This window comes from Scomber japonicus, chromosome 21, assembly GCF_027409825.1.
Source record: "Scomber japonicus isolate fScoJap1 chromosome 21, fScoJap1.pri, whole genome shotgun sequence".
Classification (NCBI taxonomy): domain Eukaryota; kingdom Metazoa; phylum Chordata; class Actinopteri; order Scombriformes; family Scombridae; genus Scomber; species Scomber japonicus.
Window position 1 is genome coordinate 28,379,900 of NC_070598.1, and position 26,068 is coordinate 28,405,967.

Here is a 26,068-nt window from a genome sequence, read left to right on the forward strand (position 1 = left end):
GTAACACTGCAAATGTCCCCATTGTGGGGAATAAAGAAATATCTTATCTTATCTTATTTTGACACGGGAACATCTATGACATGCTCTTATTGAATGTGAGTTTGCATTGCTGAATAAAACTGCTGTGATTTCAAATTGATTCTAAAATGAAGTCTGATTTTTTAACTGAAAGAAAATTGTTACTGTCAACAGAAGTCACTTGCACAATACAGACAGAAACATAGTCATAATCCTGCTTCATCAGGTGGCAGTCAATGATAGATAGATAGATAGATAGATAGATAGATATAAGGGTTCTGTCTTTTGTGGTCGTGTGTGTGTGTGAAAGTCTACCACACACAGACATACATCTATGTGTGTTAAGCAATAAAGACTGTTTTCTAAACAAAACCAGTTCTGCATTATGTAGGATTTTTGTGTATTTTCAGAAAGGATAAGTGATTCAGTGGGCATTTGCATGAACTTGCTGAGAAAAGACAAATTAAGCAATAAAAGGCCATTCTCTTAACAGAAGTGCTAGAAAGTTTACTTTTAAGCTTTGAAACTGATAAAGACATACATGAGATCCACCATGAGCCAAGAGAGGCTCACAGGATTGGCCGTTACGTCAATTGAGCATGATGTTCGCCGGTCTTTGGACATGGAGGACATTGTGGTTGCCTTTGCTGAAGCCAAGGCTCGCAAACAGCAGATGTAGATATTTTGCATATTTTTTAAAGGTTAATCTTATATGTGTATGTGTGTGTGTACTTTTATCTATGTTGGATTTTATATTTAATACCGAATTTGCAATTTTTTATATATGTTGATTGCAAATGTTCAAATAAAATAAGTAAACATACTATGTGTGCAGGGTTAGGGTTAAGGGCTAACCCTAACCCTATGCAACATTTGTAAGCAGTATTTGTTAAGAAATATTTTATTGATATAATGTGTGGTTGAACTTCAACAGTGTGTCTATGCTGTGGTTCCTGTAGGCTTTGGGTGGGCGGGGTGGGATGGTGAGGCGTAGGTTTTTTTGCTGTGGTCCAGGGGTGTCGGCGTCGGCGGGTGGTGGTGATGGGGGGGCCTCCAAGTCCATTTTGCTTGGGGCCCCCAAATTCCTTGAAACGGCCCTGGCAATACCAATAGGAAACTACTGCTGCTGCTTCACATTAAAAAGTTCAACCAGTTAAATATATGCTGATTTTTATAGTAAAGCAGTGTTGGACTTTATCAATCAATCAATCAATCTTTATTTGTATAGCGCCAAATCACAACAAAGTTATCTCAAGGCACTTTACACATAGAGCAGGTTCTAAACCGAACTCTTCAGGTTTTAACTTTAAAGAGACCCAACATTCCCACATGAGCAACAGTGGAGAGAAAAAACTCCCTTTTAACAGGAAGAAACCTCAGGCAGAACCAGACTCAGAAGTGGGCGGACATCTGCCTCGACCGGTTGGGGTTGAGAGGAGAGAAAGGAAGGATAGAGGAGAGAAGCACAATGAAAATCAACAATGGAGCCAGATGGTCCGGGACTGGAATCCGTCATCTGGACGTCTACAGGCCCAGATTACCTGTGAGACGAGAAAGCAGAGCCAGAAACCAGAAACCAGAAAGACAACTCCGGGGAAGAAGTTTAGGTTATTGAATGCACTAATAGAACATAAGTGTTAATGGATATAGATGGATGGATAGAGAGAGAGAGAGAGGGAGGAGGAGAGAGAGGCCCAGTGCATCATGGGGGTGGGGTCCCCCGGCAATCTAAGCCTATGGCAGCATAAGTTAAGAGCTCAAAGAGCCCTAACTATAAGCTTTATCAAAAAGGAAAGTTTTAAGCCTACTCTTAAATGTAGGGAGGGTGTCTGCCCCCCGGACCAAATCTGGAAGATGGTTCCACAGGAGAGGAGCCTGATAGCTGAAGGCTCTACCTCCTGTTCTACTTTTAGAGATACTAGGAACCACAAGTAGACCTGCATGCTGGGAGCGCAGTCTTCTAGGAGGTACATAAGGTACTATCAGTTCTTTGAGATATGATAGGGCCTGACCATTAAGAGCTTTGAAGGTGAGGAGAAGGATTTTGAATTCTATTCTGAATTTTACGGGAAGCCAATGCAGTGAAGCCAAGATGGGAGTAATATGATCTCTCTTTCTAGTTTTTGTCAGAACACGGGCAGCTGCATTCTGGACCAGATGGAGAGTCTTTAGAGACTTGTTAGGACAGCCTGATAATAATGAATTACAGTAGTCCAGCCTAGAAGTAACAAATGCATCGACTAGTTTTTCAGCACCATTTATAGACAGGATATGTCAAATTTTTGCAATATTACGCAGATGAAAGAAGGCAGTCCTTGAAATTTGTTTTATGTGGGAATTAAAGGACAGATCCTGATCAAATATAACTCCTAGGTTCCTTACAGTGGTGCTGGAGGCCAGAGTAATGCCATCCAGAGTAATTATGTCGTTTGATAGTGAATTTCTAAGGTGTTTAGGGCCAAGCACAATTACTTCAGTTTTTTCTGAGTTTAATAACAGGAAGTTGCATGTCATCCAGGCTTTTATGTCCTTAATGCATTTTTGTAGTTTAGTTAATTGGTTAGTTTCATTTGGCTTTATTGATAGATATAATTGAGTATCATCTGCATAACAATGAAAATTTATTGAGTGATTCCGGATAATGTTTCCTAAAGGAAGCATATATAAGGAGAATAGTATTGGTCCAAGCACTGAACCTTGAGGAACACCATGTCTAACTTTTGTTTGCATGGAGGATTTATCATGAACATTTACAAACTGAAATCTATCAGATAGATATGATTTAAACCATTTCAATGCTATTTCTTTAATACCAATTAAATGTTCAAGTCTCTGCAACAGGATTTGATGATCAATAGTATCAAAGGCAGCACTAAGGTCTAACAGGATGAGGACAGAGAGAAGTCCATTGTCTGATGAGGTTAAAAGGTCATTTGTAACTTTTACCAGTGCAGTCTCTGTGCTATGATGAGCTCTAAATCCAGACTGAAAATTCTCAAATAAACTGTTACTATGTAGAAAGTTACACAGCTGGTTAGCAACTGCTTTCTCAAGGATCTTAGAGAGAAAGGGAAGGTTTGATATCGGCCTATAGTTGGCTAGAACCTCTGAATCAAGAGTAGGCTTTTTAAGAAGTGGTTTAATTACAGCTACCTTAAAGGACTGTGGTACATAACCTGTCACCAAAGACAGATTAATCATATCTAACAAGGAAGTGCTAACTGAGGGGAATACTTCCTTGAGCAGCCTAGTTGGAATCGGGTCTAAGAGACAAGTTGATGGTTTCGATGAAGTAATCATTGAAGTTAATTCTGTAAGGTCGACTGGAGAGAAACAGTCTAAGGTATCAGGTTTAACAGCGATTTCTAGGTATTCTGTGTTAGAAGATGAATCAGAGTTTATTAAGGGCAGGAGGTGATTGATTTTGTCCCTAATGGTTACAATTTCATCATTAAAGAAACTCATGAAGTCATCACTACTGAGAGTTAAAGGAATACATGGATCAGTAGTATTATGGCTTTAGCTTTCTTTACTGACTAATCTTACACTATGTGTGACCTGAGTCTGCGTGTTCGTTTAATAAAGCAAATAGGAGAAGATATTCGGTCTCAATATGCCATTTATTTAGCAGTAAATGAACAAAGCATACAGAGCTCTAGGTCAAGATTTTCCTATCCCTGATGAACAACAAAGTGTGTCAGTTCACAAAGTCTGACTGACGATGCTCTCCCTGACCCAGTCTTATATGCAATACAAAATGTTTATGCAATGTATAATGTGTTGTCTTCTGATTGGCTGTTTATTTGACTCCATCCTTGCATCCTCACATTCCAGGATCTTCTGACTTCATGTGACTGCATCCGACCTCCTCGAACAGCGTCCGATATAATGAGATATTTCCTGTTTGAAACTTATAGAATGCAAAGCATCCTATATCTTATGCCTTCAGAGCGATAGCCCCCCTTGTTATTTTCATATTTTCTTCAGAGACAAGTAGTTCTTTGTCATAGTTAATACATACTTATAATCACAAAGCTTTGCAAAAGTTCAACTCTTTTTCATGCTTTTCCACTCAACATACAACTTATTGTTTTCATAATGTCACACACAGCACCACATTATCATATGAAGCAAATAATAAGATACTTCATCCCAGAGCTGGTGACTCGGACTTGCGACTCGTGTAAGTCGCACTACACATTGACTTCAGACTCGACTCGGACTCGACCTCAAAATACTTCAGACTTGACTCGGACTCGAGGCTGGAGACTCGCAAATGACCATTATTTTCATGTTATCATTTATATTCTCATTATTTATTATCTGTCATTCGTATTCTCTGTTTGCATTTGGGAAGTGATCTCTGGCTGTGACTGAGGCTGACAGTTAACACCAACATCACGCATGCGCCGTGTGTGTACGCGCGCATTTCGAGCAGAGCCCGTCTACTACTGTATACTGTATTAGAAACTCTCTGATTTCAAGACAATGGTGAGTGAAAGAAGCCCATCGTGCAAGTCTGTCAGCAAAGACACAGTTGAATTTGATGTTTTTCAAATGTAACCATTCTGTGGTGTAAAGATTTTTCAGGGAGGTGAAATGAGTTTTATACAGCCAGTTTTTCATTTTCATTTTTAAGTACAACTTTTGATTTACTAGCACCATGGTGGTTTTTCATTTTGTTATCATTTACAACATTACTAAGACACAGTTATTTCTTGTTAAGGAAAATATTTGGTTGTTTTTTTTTCAGGAATGTGAAAGAGGTTTTAAAGAACCAGTTTTTCATTTTTAAGTTAGTAAGTCAAATGAGTACAACTCATAATTTACTTGCACCATTGTGGGTGTGTTTTTTCATTTATTGTTAAAATGCAAAATATTGTGTGCCTGTTATCAAAATACATTGTTGGTGCGATATATTTCTTTTATTGTATTTTACAGCATTGTTAAAAAAAAACTCTTGTTAAAGAAAAATACGGTTATGAAATTGAAACAATCTTTTGTATTTTTTCCACGTCGCATTGCTGTAGATTCTAGTGAAACAATCATCAATACTGTCTTATATAGAGGATTTTACAGAGCTTATAGAATTTGAATTTGATTTAGTGTTTGCGAGAGACTTGAAACTTGACTTGGACTCTTAACCAGAGACTTGAGACTTGACTTGGACTTGCAAAAAATGACTTGTGAACACCTCTGCTTCATCCCATTAGCTGATACTTTAACATGTATTAATTCATAGCATATATTTACAGCAGCAACAGGAAATGCATTGTATTTGTCACCATAGTTACCACCTCTGTGATGAGTTCTGCATTTTCTGGGTGTTTTTGTGTATTTCCAGACAGAATACGTGATTCATTGACTTACTCCAAATGCAATACCAATATTTCCTACTGCTGCTAGATTAAAAGCGTTCAACTGGGTAAATATATGCTGATTTTTATAGTAAAGCAGCAACAGGAAATACATTGTATTTGTCACCATAGTTACCACCAAAAGTGATAGTTGATTATAAAATATATGCTGATTTTTATAGTAAAGCAGCAACAGGAAATACATTGTATTTGTCACCATAGTTACCACCAAAAGTGATAGTTGATTATAAATGTGTCTAAAATAATCATTTTCAACAGGCTTCCTTAAAATGCAGTTAGTTTTGTTGGTTGTTCTGCAAACAGATACCCAGTTGCCTGTTTTAGCTGCCTGATAAGTGTTTGTTGTATTATTAAATTGCACTTGCCAAATTAACCAGGACTGAAATCTTAAGGATTGCAATCTCCTTGCATATTGTTCTATATGATGAATGTTTGAACTTCATGTGCAGAATGATGTATGAGTTAGATGGCTGTTTTCACATTCATTTGCTGAAGGATGAAAGTTTGTCTGTACTCACCTTAAATCTCAGTTTCGGATTTGCAGATACAGCAACTTGATCGGCTGAGCTCGACATGATCACGGACAGCAGATAGCTTCGCCAAAAGTGTGAGGAATTGGGACAGAGAAGACGTACACGACGGAGGTCCAAGGATGACACGCAAATTTGTGAAGCGTTCCTCATTTTCTGACTTTTTTCTCACTTATTTACAAAAAGTTATGAGGTTACAAAATACAAAATGGGGAAACAGATATATAAAAACTCAACAATACATCTTTTAATGCGTTACTCAACTTCTCACATGTTAAAAGATAGTCATTAAACTGAAATATACAATATTAATAACACACATTAACAGCTCATCTTGCTGCGGACAGTTTAAAAGTTCATGAAAATCAGGAGTGAGCTGAAAACAGTGAAGCTCAGAAGTATAGAAACAAGCTGCAGTTGCTCCAATCAGCCACTAAGTGTCGCTGTCCGGCCACTCTGTAGGAGGCATTCAGGGACGCTGCTGAAGCGCCGGAGACCAGAGGTTCTTATTTCGTTTATTCATTTATTATTATATACTGTTAAGTAGAATATATAGACAAGGACACATACCAAAATAGAAATAACAGTAAAATAACCAACAAAATATTAATCATTCAATCATCAAATCAAAGCCAAAACACATTCAAATAAACAAGTCAAAAAGACACACTGTACCAAATCATTTAAAACAACCCTTGGATATTATTAAGAGTTTTGAAGTAAAACCAGATCCTTAAACTCTACAGCTTTTACTTTAGTGCCATAATTCTTCCACTTTTTGTTTACAAGGTGAAGATGTTGGATCTGTGTTTGTTTTCTATGTGTTCCTCCACACTTCTACATAGTAGGTCACATGTGGGACAATGAAGCAACAGTACTGTAGTGATGGTTGATTTGGAAGATCTTTGACTCAATTAATATAAAAAGATTACGAGAAATTAGAAATGAAAAGCATCCGTCTACTGAAACAGCACACACAGAACCCTTACATCTATCTATCTATTTATCTATCACCTCCATCATTTTAGAATCAATTAAAATCACAGCATTTTCTTTAAGCAATGGAAAATCTTACATCTATCTATCTATATATCGATCAATCTATCTATCTAATTGACTGCCACCTTATGAAACAGGATTATGACTATGATTCTGTCTGTATTGTGCTCGTGAGTCCTGTTGGCAGTAATATATTCCATCCATCCATCCATCTTCTTCCGCTTATCCGGAGTCGGGTCGCGGGGGCAGCAGCCTAAGCAGGGAAGCCCAGACTTCCCTCTCCCCAACCACTTCGTCCAGCTCTTCCCGGGGGACCCCGAGGCGTTCCCAGGCCAGCCGAGAGACATAGTCTCTCCAGCGTGTCCTGGGTCTTCCCCGAGGTCTTCTACCGGTGGGACGTGCCCTGAACACCTCACCAGGGAGGCGTCCGGGAGGCATCCTAATTAGATGCCCGAACCACCTCATCTGGCTCCTCTCGACGTGGAGGAGCAGCGGGTCTACTCCGAGCTCCCTCCGGATAACTGAGCTTCTCACCCTATCTCTAAGGGAGAGCCCAGCCACCCTACGGAGGAAGCTCATTTCGGCCGCTTGTACCCGCGATCTTGTTCTTTCGGTCACTACCCAAAGCTCATGACCATAGGTGAGGGTAGGAACGAAGATCGACTGGTAAATCGAGAGCTTCGCCTTTCGGCTCAGCTCTCTCTTCACCACGACGGATCTGTGCAGAGTCCGCATTACTGCAGACGCCGCACCGATCCGCCTGTCGATCTCCCGTTCCATCCTTCCCTCACTCGTGAACAAGACCCCGAGGTACTTGAACTCCTCCACTTGAGGCAGAATCTCATCCCCGACCCGGAGAGTGCACTCCACCCTTTTCCGGTTGAGGACCATGGCCTCGGATTTGGAGGTGCTGATTCTCATCCCGGCCGCTTCACACTCGGCTGCGAACCGATCCAGTGAGAGTTGGAGGTCACGGTCTGATGAAGCCAACAGGACCACATCATCTGCAAAAAGCAGTGACCCAATCCTGAGGCTACCAAACCGGACCCCCTCTACACCCTGGCTGCGCCTAGAAATCCTGTCCATAAAAATTATGAACAGGATCGGTGACAAAGGGCAGCCCTGGCGGAGTCCAACTCTCACCGGAAACAAGTCCGACTTATTGCCGGAAATGCGGACCAAGCTCTGACACCGGTCATACAGGGAACGGACGGCCCTTATCAGGGATAACTCGGCGACCTCCACCCCAGAGATAGGAGAGCCCACACCCGAGCCCCCAGGCCCTGCTTCCTTACCAGAAGGCGTGTTGGTGGGATTGAGGAGGTCTTCGAAGTATTCCTTCCACCGATCCACAACGTCCCGAGTCGAGGTCAGCAGCACACCGTCCCCACCGTACACAGTGTTTACGGTGCACTGCTTCCCCCTCCTGAGACGCCGGATGGTGGTCCAGAATCTCTTCGAAGCCGTCTGGAAGTCTTTTTCTATGGCCTCACCGAACTCCTCCCATGTCCGGGTTTTTGCCTCAGCGACCGCCCTAGCTGCATTCCGCTTGGCCTGCCGGTACCCGTCTGCTGCCTCCGGAGTCCTACAGGCCAAAAAGGCCCTATAGGACTCCTTCTTCAGCTTGACGGCAGCCCTCACCGCCGGTGTCCACCAGCGGGTTCGGGGGTTGCCGCCCCGACAGGCACCGACCACCTTGCGGCCACAGCTCCGGTCGGCCGCCTTAACAATGGAGGCACGGAACATGGCCCACTCGGACTCAATGTCCCCCGCCTCCCCCGGCACATGGTCGAAGCTCTCCCGGAGGTGGGTGTTGAAACTCTCTCTGACAGGAGACTCTGCCAGACGTTCCCAGCAGACCCTCACAATGCGTTTGGGCCTGCCAGGTCTGCCCGGCATCCTCCCCCACCATCGGAGCCAACTCACCACCAGGTGGTGATCAGTTGACAGCTCCGCCCCTCTCTTCACCCGAGTGTCCAAGACATGCGGCCGCAAGTCCGACGACACGACTACAAAGTCAATCATCGAACTGCGGCCTAGGGTGTCCTGGTGCCAAGTGCACATATGGACACCCTTATGCTTGAACATGGTGTTCGTTATGGACAATCCGTGACGAGCACAGAAGTCCAACAACAGAACACCGCTCGGGTTCAGATCAGGGGGGCCGTTCCTCCCAATCACACCCTTCCAGGTCTCACTGTCGCTACCAACATGGGCGTTGAAGTCCCCCAGCAGAACGAGGGAATCCCCAGGGGGAGTGTTTTCCAGCACCCCCTCCAAGGAGTCCAAAAAGGCTGGATACTCTGAACTGCTGTTTGGACCGTAGGCACAAACAACATTCAGGATCCGTCCCCCCACCCGAAGGCGGAGGGAGGCCACCCTCTCGTCTACCGGGGTAAACTCCAACATACAGGCACCAAGCCGGGGAGCAATAAGTATTGCCACCCCTGCCCGGCGCCTGACACCAGTGGCAACTCCAGAGTGGACGAGAGTCCAACCCCTCTCGAGGAGACTGGTTCCAGAGCCCTTGCTGTGCGTCGAGGTGAGGCCGACTATATCTAGCCGGAACTTCTCAACCTCACGCACCAGCTCAGGCTCCTTCCCCACCAGAGAGGTGACGTTCCACGTCCCTAGAGCTAGCTTCTGCAGCCGAGGATCGGACCGCCAAGGTCCCCGCCTTCGGCCGCTGCCCAGCTCACAGCGCACCCGACCCCTTTGGCCCCTCTCACTGGTGGTGGGTCTGTGGGAGAGGGGTCCCATGTCCCTTCTTCGGGCTATGCCCGGCCGGGCCCCATGGGGGAAGGCCCGGCCACCAAGCACTCGCCTCCGAGCCCCGCCCCCAGGCCTGGCTCCAGGGGGGGGCCCCGGTGACCCGCGTCCGGGCGAGGGACACGAAAAACCAATAGTCGTATTCATCATCGGGGTTTTCTGAGCTACCTTTTGTCTGGCCCCTCCCCCCGGACCTGTTTGCCATGGGAGACCCTACCAGGGGCATAAAGCCCCCGACAACTGAGCTCCTGGGGTCATTGGGACACTCAAACCCCTCCACCACGGTAAGGTAGTAGCTCAGGGAGGGGGTAATATATTCTTTCAGTTAAAAAATCAGACTTCATTTTAGAATCAATTTAAAATCACAGCAGTTTTATTAAAAATCACACTCAGCTCCATTACTACAATAAGAGCATGTCATAGATGTTGTGGGTCAAAATAAGATAAGATATTTCTTTATTAGTCCCACAATGGGGAAATTTGCAGTGTTACAGCAGCAAGTGGACAGTAATGGAAGAGCATCAATAAGAAATAATAAAGAACAATAGATAAGTACGAATAGTAGAGCATATAATAAAAGCAATTACAAAACATTTAACAGGCCAATTCTTCAAGAGATAGTATTAGCATTTCTAAAAGGCAGTTCCTCTTCAGAATGAAAGTCCTGAAAACATCTCTGCCAGTGATATTTGTGACTCCATTGGACCATAGTTTGTTCTTCATAATTATCTTCACATGAAAAAAATGGACAATTCACCCTTTCACATATAACATATGAGAAATTTACATGTGATGATAATTTACTGCATCATTTGCCCAAATGACATCAGAAGAGTTCTTAGGAATAAGTTGTCAAAAGGTAACACACATTACTAGCTTTTTTCCAGGAAAAGCAGACACTGATCATTTATATAAGTTGTGTTTATTGCCAGAGGAGCAGAAGTCTTGCAGCTCAAGCGCTCACCTTGGTGAATACTCCCTCTTGTGGCAAAGAGAAAGAAATACACTGTATAAAGTTACATTTGAACCCACAGTGAAAACACATTTATATCACATTTAAATACCCACTGTGACATGTCTCCATGGCACCTAGAGAGGGTGGTGACTGTCACCTTTACCCAAATCAGTGAGGATGACCATGGAGATTGTCAACACTTTTTGAAGCTGTATGATGGGCTCCTCACTGCCTGTTGGACCTTATTGTGGAATGGTATGAAACCCCAAAAGAATCACTACTTTAATTGTAATGTCGCAGACTTAGAAGGATATTCACTGAATCTGATAGTGGTAGGGGTACATCTCCAACACCATAAAGTGTGGTCAGGCTGTTTTGCTAAATGTTGCACGTATCTGAAAAGAAATGGAATTGAAAAGACAATGTTTTCTGCTGTTAAACTAGGATTATTTGATAAAGAAAATACATTTTTGGAAGTGCAAGTATGCATTTATCCTCCCTGAAGAAGACTGAATGTGAGGAGATAGTAGTTAAAGGTCCCTTCCAGACATATTTCAAGACATACAAAAATAGTCCGTAAGAAAGTCAGAATACCTTATACAAATTCTGAAATACTTATTCTCCCTGATTGAAAAAAACCTAAATCTATAAATATGCAAGTAGTATTAATTTCACAAGCTTAACTGTTGAACACATTGTCTCCATTTCACTGACAACTTTGTGCTCAATGTATTGACGACTTCACATTTTCACATCACACCTGTGTTTATTGCATACTGGACCACCACTCAGTACTAACTAATTTGTGATATCACAAATCTGAAGATTGGTGGTGAGTACAGACAAACTTTCATCGTTCAGCAAATGAATGTGAAAACAGCCATCTAACTCATACATCATTCTGCACATGAAGTTCAAACATTCATCATATGGAACAATGTGCAAGGAAAAATGAGTTATGTTGTAATCCTTAAGATTTCAGTCCTGGTTCATTTGGCGAGTGCTATTTAATAATACAGCAAACACTTATAGGGCAGCTACTTAGGCAACTGGGTATCTGTTTGCAGAACAACCAACACAACTGACTGCATTTTAAGGAAACCTACTAATTCATTTTAGACACATTTATAATCAACTATCACTTTTGGTGGTAAATATGGTGACAAATACAATGCATTTCCTGTTGCTGCTTTACTATAAAAATCAGCATATATTTCACCACACAGCAAAAACTGGAGTGTTGAATTAACTCCCAGAGTCAATTTCAACTCTTTTTCAGGGCTTATATAGCTCCACACTCTACAGAGTTAAATTAACATTTTCCAAATAGTTAATTATTTAACACTTGCAGCTTGGCTGACAACAAAACAGCTTAAACTTAGGTCCAGGATAATAACCGTGTTCACCTCTTAAATGTGACATCAACTCCTGACTGCTGAGATAAACTTTCTTACACTTAAAACATGTAAGCATTTTGATCACAATGCCTCTTAGAGACTGCCTTGCCTTTTACTCAGGTTGTGACAAGTATTTCCTGGTTAATCACTTAACACACGCCCCTGTTTTTTATGCTGTTAGCCTAAACGACATGCCCAAGTTGTGAGCAGCACAGATCCCACATAGTTTGAGACTCAGAGATGTGTCTGGTATCATTGGAAAGGAAACACTCTCAGGATTCTTGTAAAAGTGTCTGTGTGATTCTGTGACTTACTGACAAAGAGTGGCAGAGGTTACAATGATGGGGTTGTTTACTCGCCCATAGGTTTGTCTTTACAATGACATGTGTACAGACATTCAGGGACCTCTCAGCAGGATATAGACACAATGAGGCCACAGCCACATGTCTTGGCTTCATGCAGTCCAAATTTGGAGTCAAAAGACCAAAAGATGAATTTTTCAGAATTATTTTTCAACAGGTATGTACATGCGTTTTCCTCAGGTCCTTTTTGAAGACTCCAAATGGACACTTGGTTACCAAAGCTGTATAACCACAATCAAACACCTATAACTTCACATCCCCTTTGCCTACAATCAAAATCTTGGTCTCTAATGAAAGCTGACGCCATATTATTATTATTATTATTATTATTATTATTACATATAACCATATTTTTTTGTTTGGCCATATCTATCTATCTATCTATCTATCTATCTATCTATCTATCTATCTATCTATCTATCTGTTTATTTTGCTATAAGTCATATGTCAAGTCGAAGAAGAACCAACCGTGTACCAAAATGCCGAGTGCGTATGATATATGGTTCAACTCTTTTACGCACAGGGCGCACGCCGGTTACGCTTGGAGTTTGTTTATGGACAGCCAAACTGATAGCTTAGTGTCATACACCGTTGGAAACCTCTGACTATTGGCTAAAAGGTTATCAACTTCATTTCACCGAATATTTCCATAGGCTGGACCAGCTGTCAATCAAAGCCATGTCGTCATTGTTGTCGGTCACATGTCCTCATTGGCTTTGGAGACATGTACTGCCTAATCCTAAACACCGATTGGCTTGTGTGTGGTGTCGTCAGAAGCAGAAGAGGCTCACGGTCGTAAACATCTAGTCACGTGTACTCTGAGATGGACGCGCAGGTCAGGAAATGACGTAAACGGACCGTATTTGGTTTGTTATTTGTGTTATTACGTTACGTGTTGGACTAAATACATGTTGACATATTGAGGAAAGTATTTCGGTTTTATGGAAACGGATTTCATATTTCACAAGAATGGATACTTGGCGAGCTGTACAGAAAGTTCTGAGTCATAAGATGATCGTTGTGGATAAAGGGAAGACTTTGAAGGTATGTAGGCATTATAGCTTTTCTTACTTAGCTCAGGGGCTAGCCGAGCTAATCGCTAATACTATTACGGCTGTGAGCAACCATATAAGTCGTGAGTGGTCTTGAATGAATCAGAACAATCTAAGCTTTCCAACGATGTACGGCATGAATATATATGTTTAAGGGTTGGTGTTTAAAACATCCAGAAGAACTTGTGGCTACCTCCTAACATCCGTCCCGTCCCGTAGACGGAACAGCATGCGTTAAGTGGTTAAGAAGTTTGGCTCTCATGTCTCGAACTCTTGGTGACTCCTTCATTTTTCCCATATCGATATTATAGACCAGGGGTCTCCAAACTATTCCACAAAGGTGTGCTCTTGCTTGGTTGGAACTAAAACCTGCAGCCACATGGCCCTTTGTGGAATAGTTTGGAGACCCCTGTTATAGACTGTTGTCTGCAGGAATGTGTAAAAATTCACAAGCGCACCATCGTAAGACACATTGAACACAAAATGAGCTTTAAAAAGCTCATCAAATGCCCCAAGGGAGCGGTTGGCCTGGCAGGGGATGAGACGCTTGTCCATGGAGACATAGAAGCTGTCGATCTTCCTCTTCTGGCGCCCAACGGCCAGGAGGTACGGCTGCTGGCTCTGCTGATTCCGAAGATGCTCTTCCAAACTGCAGCAAGACTGGGGTTGACACAAGGACATTGGACATTAGACAAAGTAGTAAGTCAGAAAATAGCATTACATCCCATGTAAACTTGACTGCAATTTGTTTCATCCACCTCTTAGCCACTTTTACACATGAGACTAAGACGATGACATGACAAATTATCATAAAAACTATATATTAACTATAATTACCTTATGAAAGACAACATGTCTCTCAATTGCATCAGAGGCGCTGATTTTTGGACACTTCGGTCCCCCTGGTGGTGGCGGAAGTAGATATAACAGCAACAACAGGGAGGCCATCTCTTGGTCATAGGCTATGGACAAAGTCAGGAGAATGAATTAACTGCAAATATTCAAAAGTTCTTCGAATTTGAATGAGAATTCTATAGAACAAAACTCACTTGTTGCCTCATCAAGATCACTTCCTGGTGGACTCTGTGCTGACTGCACCATTTGACGCAACTCTGGTGTTGAAGTGAGCTGTTTGGCCTCTTTTATGACATTATACCTGAAGATCGGATCCCATTTCTGAAGCAATCTGGTGGATACCTCATCATCAAACAGGAGAGCGAAGTCTCTATAAGAAAGAAAATATACTACTACCACATTCAGCACAAAATTTCAAGTCATTGTATGGCTTTCATACTTACCAATCCTTTTGTATCCAGTAATCTTGGGAAGATGGAGAGGATGTCAAGACTTTTGTCTGTGTCATTGATAAGCTTCTGACGATGCTGAAAGGTCTCTCTCATCTTCTGGAAAATTAAGGAAGTGTCTGTTGTATGGTTGAGCAAAGAGATGGCTTCCTGGCATGCATCCCCATCCAGCTGCTGTTCAACAATAAGGGACCTTTGGAAATTTGGGCCTCCTGAAGAAAAGCACACACATTCAAAAAAAAGCCTAGCAGATAGGTAAGTGGAAACAGAACAGTATCATTAAGTACAAGTAAATGTTAATGACAACATTATCTAGTTTGTGGACAGTTACTTTCTTACCTCCTCCTGGGGAAAAGCCAGTGGGGCTACTTGGAGGTGCAGATCCTCTTCGAATCTTTCTCTGGATCGTCTTCAGACGCCAAGAAATGTATCCGGTGCTGCTTGCAGCATCACAAAAGTGTTCCTAAAATGGAAATACATTCAAAATTAATCTGTTATCAAACTCATAAGTTCCTAAGAAATCTCAGAATTTAAATGTTACTGTAATGCACACAAAACCCAACAACACAAAACATTATTTTGGGTTGAATTATGTAAACAAAGAGTACAATAATAATGACTATACATAGCCTTTCTTGGAGTATGGGTCTTTGAAGGACGGGAACACTGTCACTATCCCAAGAGCATACTCTTCTCGAACAGCTTTGGTGGGGAGTTGCCTGAGAAGAGAGATTAAATTAGCATTCTACTGTATATTTATGTAACGGCCAAGCAAAAAAAAGGGTTAGGGTTAGCAAAAAGTTGTGATAAACAGCTTTTCTAAAGATGACAAATGTTGATGTTTTAAGAAACCTGTGAAATCTGCTACTTTTTAGCAGATGCTGCATCAATTGTACCCTCAACTCTTGGTTTCTTCCTAGGGACCTCATCTAGGAGTATAGTTGATGTACTTGCACTTGAACTGAAGCTCGAGTCAGACCACTCAGATGGAGAGGACAAGGAGCAATCAGAAAATTCTAAAAGGAAAAAAAAATGCATGCATCAGATTTATCAAAATACATTTTGTATTCATGTTGGATTTATGTCAATTGAAATGACGTTTAAACCATTTTAACAAAAGTTAAATAGGTTAATGGCTGTAGCTGGAAAAATGTTGTGTTATAAAAAATATTATACAAATGTGGTTTGAATTAATGACGATATTTTATTATATTGTTATATAGTTATTATTACAGCTATTTGTAAGATTGCCAGTCCTTCTTTTCTGTATAACTCTTTTCTGTGTCCTTTCTATGTTGTTTGTTCAGGAAACCAACATTGCACCATTAACAGCCTCCTCCCATTGAGTCTACATTCTACAATCTACCAAGCTCAGTTGACCAGCCTGCCTTCAGGGTTCAGAATTACCTGGAGCAGCTGAAAAAATCACTTATTCACACATGCGCACAAACCAGCATATGCAGGTAACAGAGTAACTGTAGACCTGCAAGACAATACGAATTCTCTGACTTGTGAACGCAGCACAATATAATTTGTACAGTCTCTTGAGCTGTGCATACATGTGTACGCACACACATATACACATACCCACACACACGTGTCACGTGTCTGTATGGAGAGTGTGAAACAAAAATAAAAACCTATGAGCAACAGGCGAACAAAATACAAACATGTAAGTTAAATGCCAAGCTTTGATTTTCATTGAGTTTCATTGTGTGTGTGAAACTTTGTCTGTGCATTCTCTCAATAAACAGCACTGAGTGGAAAGACTGATGCACTGATTTTCGACATTGTTAAAATGGAGGGATCCAAACTATCATTTTAAAAAGTGGATGGGACTTGTCCCACCTCCATGGGCAACACCCATGCACGTGTGATGCGAGAGAGAGAGAAAGATTAAAGGGGTGTTCACACCAAGAGCGTTGGACGCGATTTTGCGTCGAGATTACATGTAAAGTCAATGCAAACACGCGATTGACTGCTTTGCGGCGCGATACAGCGTCACACGCGACGCGATGCCGCGAAAATCGCGTCAACGCTCGAGTTGAAAATATTGAACTTTTGCAGCGACATCGCGTGACGCCATTCCGCAGCAGCCTATCAGCGTTGAGATTCTCCTGACGTCGCTGACGTCACTGACGTCACCGTCCTGGATCACTCTTCTACAAGATGGAGGACAAATTGATCGTTGCCGTTACAGCTCACCCCGTGCTTTACGACACGTCCTGTCTCCTTTACCGGGATATGTATAAAAAGGAGCAGGCGTGGAGTAAAGTAAGCGAGGTGGCTGGATTACCTGGTAAGTTCTGTAAATATGTATTTGTTGCGTGTTTGCAGCTATTGGTTAGCATTAGCATAGCCCCAGTTAGCGTAGCTGGCTTTCCCGTCATAAAGTTACTGGTTTACTAGATTCAACAGTTAATTTACGTGTGTTCTTGTCAGTTGATGTGTGTCGCAGGAGATGGAAGAGCCTCAGGGACACATATATGAGGGAGAGGAGGAAGGGGACAGAGTCAAGGAGTGGGGCAGCAGCAGGGACAGCGAAGAAGTGGAAGTACTTCGCGGTCCTGTCTTTCCTCGACCCCTTTGTTGCCCCCCGTGAAACAAGCGGGAACATGGGGGCAGGGGTCGAGGAAGATGGGGCCGTGGAGTACAGTGTAGGGTCCATGGAGGACGAGGGAGAGACAGCAGGCTCATCAGGGATTACCATCGGAGGTTTGTTGATGAATGAACACACACACAGAAACGACATGGAAACTAGTTTTTGTATAAAATGATAACTGACTTGTATTGATGTGTCAGTACAGATATTTTTTTCACAGCCTGCACTAAAAAAATGTCAATAACTAATCTGTACTCTCACCTACACCAAACCTACAAGTTAAAATGTGAAGAATGAAGGGCACTAAAACACCATTTGCTTTAAAGTGTTGTGGAGGATAGATATTGCTATGGCTAGAACAGTATGATGTATTAAATGACTGCATCTGTAAAATGCTTTATGTGCTGTAATTGTTAGAATAACCTTGACAATTAATATACTGTATAAACAAAAAAACTAAGACATGTGTGTCACTACTACAGCCCAAGCAGATTCTGACATTGAGCCAGAGTCTGCTGGTGCTCCCCCTGATGATGGTCCAGTTGTCTCTGCTGCTGTCTCTCCCACTGCTGTCTCTGCTGCTTCAGTGCCAAGAGGTATGTACAAGACATATTTAAGATAGTTTAATAGATAATTAATTTAAGATATTTAAACAAATATTAATTTGGATATTGAGTTACTTCTAACTATTGCATTTTTTGGACGGTAGTAGTTTCATAAAATGTTTTTTCTATTTCATACAGCGATGAAGAGGTCCAGGAAGAGAGCCAGGGAGGAGGAAAACTCCGCCGAATCCAACAACAGACGGGTGGAGTTGGAGGCTCTCGTCCTGGAAACCCTCAACGGCCTGAAGCAGCGAGCTCAACCTGCTCCCCAGCCTCCCCCCTCAGAGGATGAACTATTCCTCAAAAGCCTGGTTCCTTCCCTGGAGAAGTTGTCGCCCCATAAGAAGGCATACGTTAAATTTCAAATTCATAAACTTATTTATGAAGCTAGCACTGTTGTGCTCAATTTGGAACCTGCCGAGTAGCTATTTAGCAATGGGGCAGCAATCACTGCAGGGAACGTATCAGACTTTTGAGGAATCATTCATTTTGTTCATATGTGTCCCTGAGGCTCTTCCATACGTTATTTATTTTTTATTGTTTTTGTACATATATATATATATTTGTTTTTTGTATGACAATTTAATTAATAAAATATAAAAATCTCAGCTGTCTTTCGTCTACTCTTACCTACAGTGAACATTCTCACCAGACTTCAGATATTTGTTGCACACCCACATTGTGTACTGTAAACTTTGATTCAAGCTGTGCAGAGGTTATTCACATAAACTAAACAACTTATTTCAACCTCTTAAAACACACTGTTCCATCTACGGGACGGGTCAGAGGTTGGGAGGTAGCCACAGCATTATGTGGGACACTGACTAATCATTTACAGGACAAAACAATACCAGAATAATATCAGATGGCACCATTGATATGATAGTTAGCATATTTATCATGTCATGCACATTTTATGTTTATTGTATTGTTGCAGACATGCCAAATTAAAGCTTTATTAAAGGCAGTCCCAGATAGCGGACACCACATCAGCCACGACCATGGACACAGTGGAGACCCCAACACGGAAGCTGTTGGCGATGGTCCTGTAGGAGTCACCAGTGGCCAGGTATCTGCATCATAGAAAACATTAAATTAAGCTGAGTTGTAGCATGCAGTGATACTTTATGTGGCAGTTTATATTTTATTTAGATCAGAAAATACACAAATACATAGGCCTACAGTATGCATCAAATCCATACTCAAGACTCAAAATACAAAACAACCACAAAGACACAAATAAATGATCACATATGATATGTCATATGTGAAAGTGCTCAAGCAATCAATGCATGCAATGTCTTTCTTGTAAAGCACTTTGAGCTGCACTTCATGTATGAAAAGTGCTATACAAATAAAGATCAGTATTGGTGAAAGGCGATCTGGTCCTGTTTTCCAAAAAACGGCAATAACGAGGCTCACTGCTGAAGTTATGCCGGGTGTTGCGGTTTAACTGGTGACCGTGTTAACTGGTGACTTTCTCACATTACATTACGTTACGAGAAGTCAATGAGTTATCTGAACAAAACCAAACTTACATAAATGATTAGTTATTACACATATTATTGTGTATTTTTAAAGGATTAAACTACAATCAATGGCTTTTTTAAGAGAGTTATGAGAAAGTCACCTATTAACACGGTAACCAGTTAAACCGAAACACCAGCTGTGAAGCAACATTTCTCAGCAAAGCAGCAGCAGCTAAATCTCCCTGTCAGTGAATATTTATTGATTTTAACACAACAATACACAACTACTCACCGGAGACAGATGGACAGGGCAGCGGTGGTAGCAAATGTTGTTATCTCGACCATGGTTGAAGACAGGGGCGCAACTACCTACTTTCTGAGGGGTATGCAGATACATTGCAGGCGCCCCCCCCCCACCCCCCACCCGGCACCCCCGCCTGACTTTTTTTTTAATGGTTATGTAACCCATGTTTGTTTTATGTGTGTTTGTATTATTTGTATGATTTGAGTGAAATGCCGCTTTAAGGGTTAAGACGACATCACATTATGACAGTTTTAAGACAGTCATGAGATTTACGATAGTAAACTCCCTAGTGAGCATCGCGAGCTCAGATGTGTGTCCTGATTCCTTCTCTCCATCCTCACACCTGAATGACATGAACTTTGTGTTAAGGAAGTTTCAAAAATACAGCAAGCAGTCAAACCACATATAAAAATATGAAATTTTAATTGTAAATGATATCCTTATTGGATATCAGTTACTGATTGGACGCTGCATCTGATCTGACTTATCAGATACATCACAACAGCACTGTAGTGTTATATCTGAGTGAAGACATTAAACTCAAGTGTATCACTCCCAAGTTCTATAATTTATCTGTTTTATGATTCACCATCTAGTTAAAAAAAAAGATAACTGTCTGAACAACAAAATAACCACAAACCAGTTCCTTTATTTTTCTTGTCATGATCTGTTATATTGTAAATACTGATCAGACAACAGTAACCTGTTGTTTTACTAGTAGTAGCTTTAGCTAACCTGAATGTTTACAAGCCTCCTCTTGATACACTGACATAACTTACCTACTGTCTTTCAACCACTTTGAAAAGCTTTTTTTCATCCCTGCAAAATCTTTCTCTTTCTCGCTCTTCCGTTTTCTGTTTTGTGCCCCCGAGAGCTTTATTTTCTGTCTCTCCATGTCATTAGGTCCCTGTCATCAAATGACAACACGATTAAAATGAAAACACTCCTGCTCTAGCGCGTGCTCGAGGGGGCGCGCACCGGCGCGCCTATAGTGTGGAGGCGCTCCGGTGCTTTCACCTCTCTCCCCGGAGGGGAGGCGATTATCGGAGGGGCAGGGGAGGGAGGCGGAGGGGCGCCTAATCAGTGACGTGCCTCTGTTATTGATCATATCATTTACTACACATGCACAAACGCTGTTAAATACAGAAAATGCAGACTCGAAATAATTTTACCCCCATCGCTTTGGCGCCCCCTCCATTGTGGCGCCCCTATGCGCCGCATATAGTGCATTCCCACTTTTTGCGCCACTGGTTGAAGAGACAAGAAAGCAATGTTGTTGTGCTGTGAAAATGGGCAGACTCACGATGGCGCGATGACGCGATTGTACACAAAATGGTCACGCTTCAAAACTTGAGCGACAGCGCGACAGATTTTCATTTGTCGCGCCGCAAAATCGCGTCCAACGCTCTTGGTGTGAACACGGCTTAAGACATAAATTGTATTCATCCTTAACCACTTAACGCACGCTGTTCCATCTACGGGACGGGATGGATGTTAGGAGGTAGCCACACATTCTTCTGAATGTTTTAAACACCAACCCTTAAACATATATATTCATGCCGTACATCGTTGGAAAGCTTAGATTGTCCTGATTCATTCAAGACCACTCACGACTTATATGGTTGCTCACAGCCGTAAAAGTATTAGCGATTAGCTCGGCTAGCCCCTGAGCTAAGTAAGAAAAGCTATAATGCCTACATACCTTCAAAGTCTTCCCTTTTTCCACAACGATCATCTTATGACTCAGGACTTTCTGTACAGCTCGCCAAGTATCCATTCTTGTGAAATATGAAATCCGTTTCCATAAAACCAAAATACTTTCCTCAATATGTCAACGTGTATTTAGTCCAACACGTAACGTAATAACACAAATAACAAACCATATACGGTTCGTTTACGTCATTTCCTGACCTGCACGTTCATCTCAGAGTACACGTGACTAGATGTTTACGACCGTGAGTCTCTTCTGCTTCTGACGACACCACACACAAGCCAATCGGTGTTTAGGATTAGGCAGTACATGTCTCCAAAGTCAATGAGGACATGTGACCGACAACAATGACGACATGGCTTTGATTGACAGCTGTTCCAGCCTATGGAAATATTCAGTGAAATGAAGTTGATAACCTTTTAGCCAATAGTCAGAGGTTTCCAACGGTGTATGACACTAAGCTATTAAGTTTGGCTGTCCATAAACAAACTCCAAGCGTAACCGGCGTGCGCCCTGTGCGTAAAAGAGTTGAACCATATATCATACGCACTCGGCATTTTGGTACACGGTTGGTTCTTCTTCGACTTAACATATGACTTATACCAAAATAAACAGATAGATAGATAGATAGATAGATAGATAGATAGATATGGCCAAACAAAAAAATATGGTTATATGTAATAATAATAATAATAATAATAATAATATGGCGTCAGCTTTCATTAGAGACCAAGATTTTGATTGTAGGCAAAGGGGATGTGAAGTTATAGGTGTTTGATTGTGGTTATACAGCTTTGGTAACCAAGTGTCCATTTGGAGTCTCCAAAAAGGACCTGAGGAAAACGCATGGACATACCTGTTGAAAAATAATTCTGAAAAATTCATCTTTTGGTCTTTTGACTCCAAATTTGGACTGCATGAAGCCAAGACATGTGGCTGTGGCCTCATTGTGTCTATATCCTGCTGAGAGGTCCCTGAATGTCTGTACACATGTCATTGTAAAGGCAAACCTATGGGCGAGTAAACAACCCCATCATTGTAACCTCTGCCACTCTTTGTCAGTAAGTCACAGAATCACACAGACACTTTTACAAGAATCCTGAGAGTGTTTCCTTTCCAATGATACCAGACACATCTCTGAGTCTCAAACTATGTGGGATCTGTGCTGCTCACAACTTGGGCATGTCGTTTAGGCTAACAGCATAAAAAACAGGGGCGTGTGTTAAGTGGTTAAGCAAAATACATGAAAATGGCACCATCAGGTAAACAATTGGATGAAACTACAATCTGAAGCCACGGCATGAGATATTTTGACAGGTGTAGGGCAAAAAAAATGCAGTTTTAACACTAACTTGGATGTTGAAAATGTATTCATATGCACAAACACAAAATTATCAAAAATGTCCTTCCTTTACATTTGAATGCATTTCATCAAGCGCAGGAGTAATGCGCAGCTCATCAGAATTGTCAGATTGCCCCGCCAAACACTGACTCAGAGGACACACCGTTCCTCCAGCGGGTCTAACCGCGGCTAGTAACATGGCGGAGTCTGCAACGTCTGCTGCGGGACGGATAATAAGATGAACCATGAAGTATCTGCCGCTTAAACAGATAAGTACTACACCACCTCCATCTACACAATCGATCAACGGAAGGCTGGTGATTGCCGTAATAATTGCATCATTGACATGTTGTACTATCAGCAGGAGCGAAGGACTGTTTGTACACTCCTGCAGCAAAAAGCCAATACCTGCTTTACTCAAAGATGCTGAAAAACGTCTACGCCAGCACCTCCTCCTCGTCAGACAAAGGCAAGAGACACTCAGCCAACCACAGCCTCGTCCAACCAGCAGTAATGCTGCTGCTGGCCGGAGATATTGAACTGAACCCAGGACCGCATTGCTGGCTGTCTGCCAACACGGATGCTAATGTTAGCTACCCACGACAACAACAACAGCTAGCTGCACATGCTAGTGGAGATACCAGTGTGCTAACAAACCTAGCCTTCCAGCTAACTCATCCAGGATTGACAGCAACAATGCAGCTAACGCAACCAAAAGCCAAAGCTCTGGTGGACTTACTCCATCTGCCTCCCCCGGTGTTTTGAAGGATCTCCGGCGTGGCCCTGGCGTCAACATCCCTTGCCGCCAGAGCCCAGTGTCGCAGCAGCACCGACGCCGCGCTCGGGAGAGGCAGCGAGACCCGGACCGCCAGCGGAGTCGTGCTAACGGCTCCCTGCAGTCCAGCAGCTGATGGTCGGACATCACGGCACCCCGCGACTCCATCACATCCACTCCCCGGGACCCTCCGCTGCAGCGATGCCGGTGTATCGGATGACGCATCCTCCCGGAGAAGCCGTGGGACCCTGGCTGTCAGCGGGGCCGTGCTAATGGCTACCAGAAGTCCAGCAGCTGGCGGTCAGGGGTCGTACAACACCACGGTTCCTTCTCCTGTCTCCGGTGCGCTCTGCGGCAACGGAGCTGAGAATTACCAGGGAGGAGACAACGACATCCCGGGCCATGCCAAGGGCTCTCAGCAGCCCAGCAGCTGATGGTCAGGCACCACCTCTGATTCCCGGAGCCCTCAACCAGTCCAGAATAGTCTGGGATCCCCATTGCAAGCCGAAGGGACTTTTTTGTGGACACCTGAACATTAGAAGCCTTGGCAATAAACGTGAACAAGTGGAACACCTCCTCAGTGACTCAAATATCGATATACTAGGCCTTTCAGAGACCTGGCTGAAACCATCATCTGCAGAATCCCTGGTAATGATGCATGAATACCAGGTATTTAGAAAGGATAGGGAAAGAGGCAAAGGTGGGGGAGAACTACTTTATAAAAAATCTAATTTAAAATGCAAACTCCTTGAACTACCAGAAGCCATCAAATTTGACTGTGTTGGAGTAGTGTTGTGTTGCTATCTACTGAAATGTCTTTCATTTTACTATGTCTACAGATGAAGCCATTTCATAGTTCCCGTGTTTCCTTGATGGCTCCTTGACTGGTCCTTGACCGGTCCTTGGCTGGCCGATAATGGAAGCAGGGGGGAAATGCGATCCCCCCGCGATGACGTGGTCAATGAGGCCCAGACTGGGAACGCCCCTAAGCTGCCCGATTGAAAACCAGCTGCAATGCCTCATTTATCCACGGGGAGGAGCAGTGTGTTTAGACCCACTGCTCATAGGAAAGACTAGGCTGTACAACGATTAAAAAAAATTAACCGGATTCATCACGTTACAACCCTGTGATTAAACCTGATTAAAATACTAGGCCAAATATTATATACACTAATATTACTTGTTTTACTTCTATTCTTCTGTATAAAGTCGCCGAATGAAGCAGACAATATAGTTAATCCATTAGAAAGATGCAATGAAGCTGCCGTACATCTGACAGGACACCGTGTGTCACAGGAAACACTCGCGGACACTTAATAATTCCTCTGACTGATCACTGATCACTGTCACTGTCAAACCAAGAAATACCCCATGAGACAAACCCAGTCTAGTGATTTAAAACAGGACACGCTATTTAATACGTAGTGTTAATATTATATGGGTTCCCAATCCGACCATTTTTTTGTGTATTATTTTATCATTATTAAGGCAAAATAACTCAATTTATGTCCATCGACATTATAATGAATCGGCTATAGGCTTAATATTAGTTTACATCCAGCGTGCTGCGTGGACTTCATCTGCTGCACCGCTGTTACCACAATAATGAAATGCTAAGTTTACTACAGTTTGTGACTGTGACCCTCATAAAAATAATATTTTACAAATCTGCATTATATAAACTAACGAAATTCGTTAAAGCAAGTCATTTGGCGACTTCTAAGTCATTCAGTTAAACTAAGTCTGTTCAGCTGCTGCTGGAGAGGCTGCGAGCGTCAATGAAATCAGTGCGTCTTTTTTACACAAGTATCTGTAGTAGGCTACTGCATGACTCAGGCATGACTCAGAAGAACATGCTTGTACTTTTTAATCATAGTGCGTTGTGTTAATTGATCGGCTGTGTTGTGTGTTATCGGCGCAGCACACGTTATGTGCGCCTTTTGCGCAAGGCATGTGCCGGATGCAATTGTGCTTGAGTACACTTGGGTTTTGAGGTAATGTGAGTGCGGGCCAGCGGGGGACGGGGGGCATTCGCTTTGAAAGACAATGGGACAGCACTGTAACCATCCCCCTCAACCCATCACCTTCGAGCTGGACATCTCCCCCACTGAAAATCAAGATCAAGACACTGTTTGTGCCCCCACTATATCCAGCACATATGCTACCGTATGTGTGGTTGAGTTTTAATTTTTACATCTTTTCTAAGTGAGTGAAGGGTGTAGTAGTAGATGTGTGTAGTGCCCCCACTCTGTCAGCACACATGTGCGGTTGAGTTTTCAGTTTTACACCAATAGTTAATTAACTTAGTTACTGTAATAATAATAATAACAAATCTGAATGTAAACTCAATTTTTCTGACTTATATTTATCTTTTTCATATAATTAATGCTCATTCAACTCTGTCTGGCCCATATCTGTCGCGGCATCTGAGCGCTCTTTCTCAGCCTTGCGCAGGCTGAAAACCTGGCTACACAGCACCATGACGCAGGAGATATT

General features: G+C 42.5%; 1 protein-coding gene and 1 pseudogene across 1 annotated transcript; one reads left to right on the forward strand and one right to left on the reverse strand.

The window, feature by feature from the left end:
- Window positions 1–1,700: 1,700 nt before the first annotated feature.
- On the reverse strand, window positions 1,701–16,837 carry LOC128382393 (uncharacterized; annotated as a pseudogene).
- A 96-nt stretch (window positions 16,838–16,933) lies between these two features.
- On the forward strand, window positions 16,934–18,396 carry LOC128382394 (transcription factor Adf-1-like). Its single transcript, XM_053342383.1, has 4 exons — window positions 16,934–17,063; window positions 17,207–17,479; window positions 17,849–17,962; window positions 18,110–18,396. Exons 1-4 carry the CDS (start codon window positions 16,934–16,936, stop codon window positions 18,394–18,396), a joined length of 804 nt encoding a protein of 267 aa, XP_053198358.1.
- The last annotated feature ends 7,672 nt before the right edge of the window (window positions 18,397–26,068 follow it).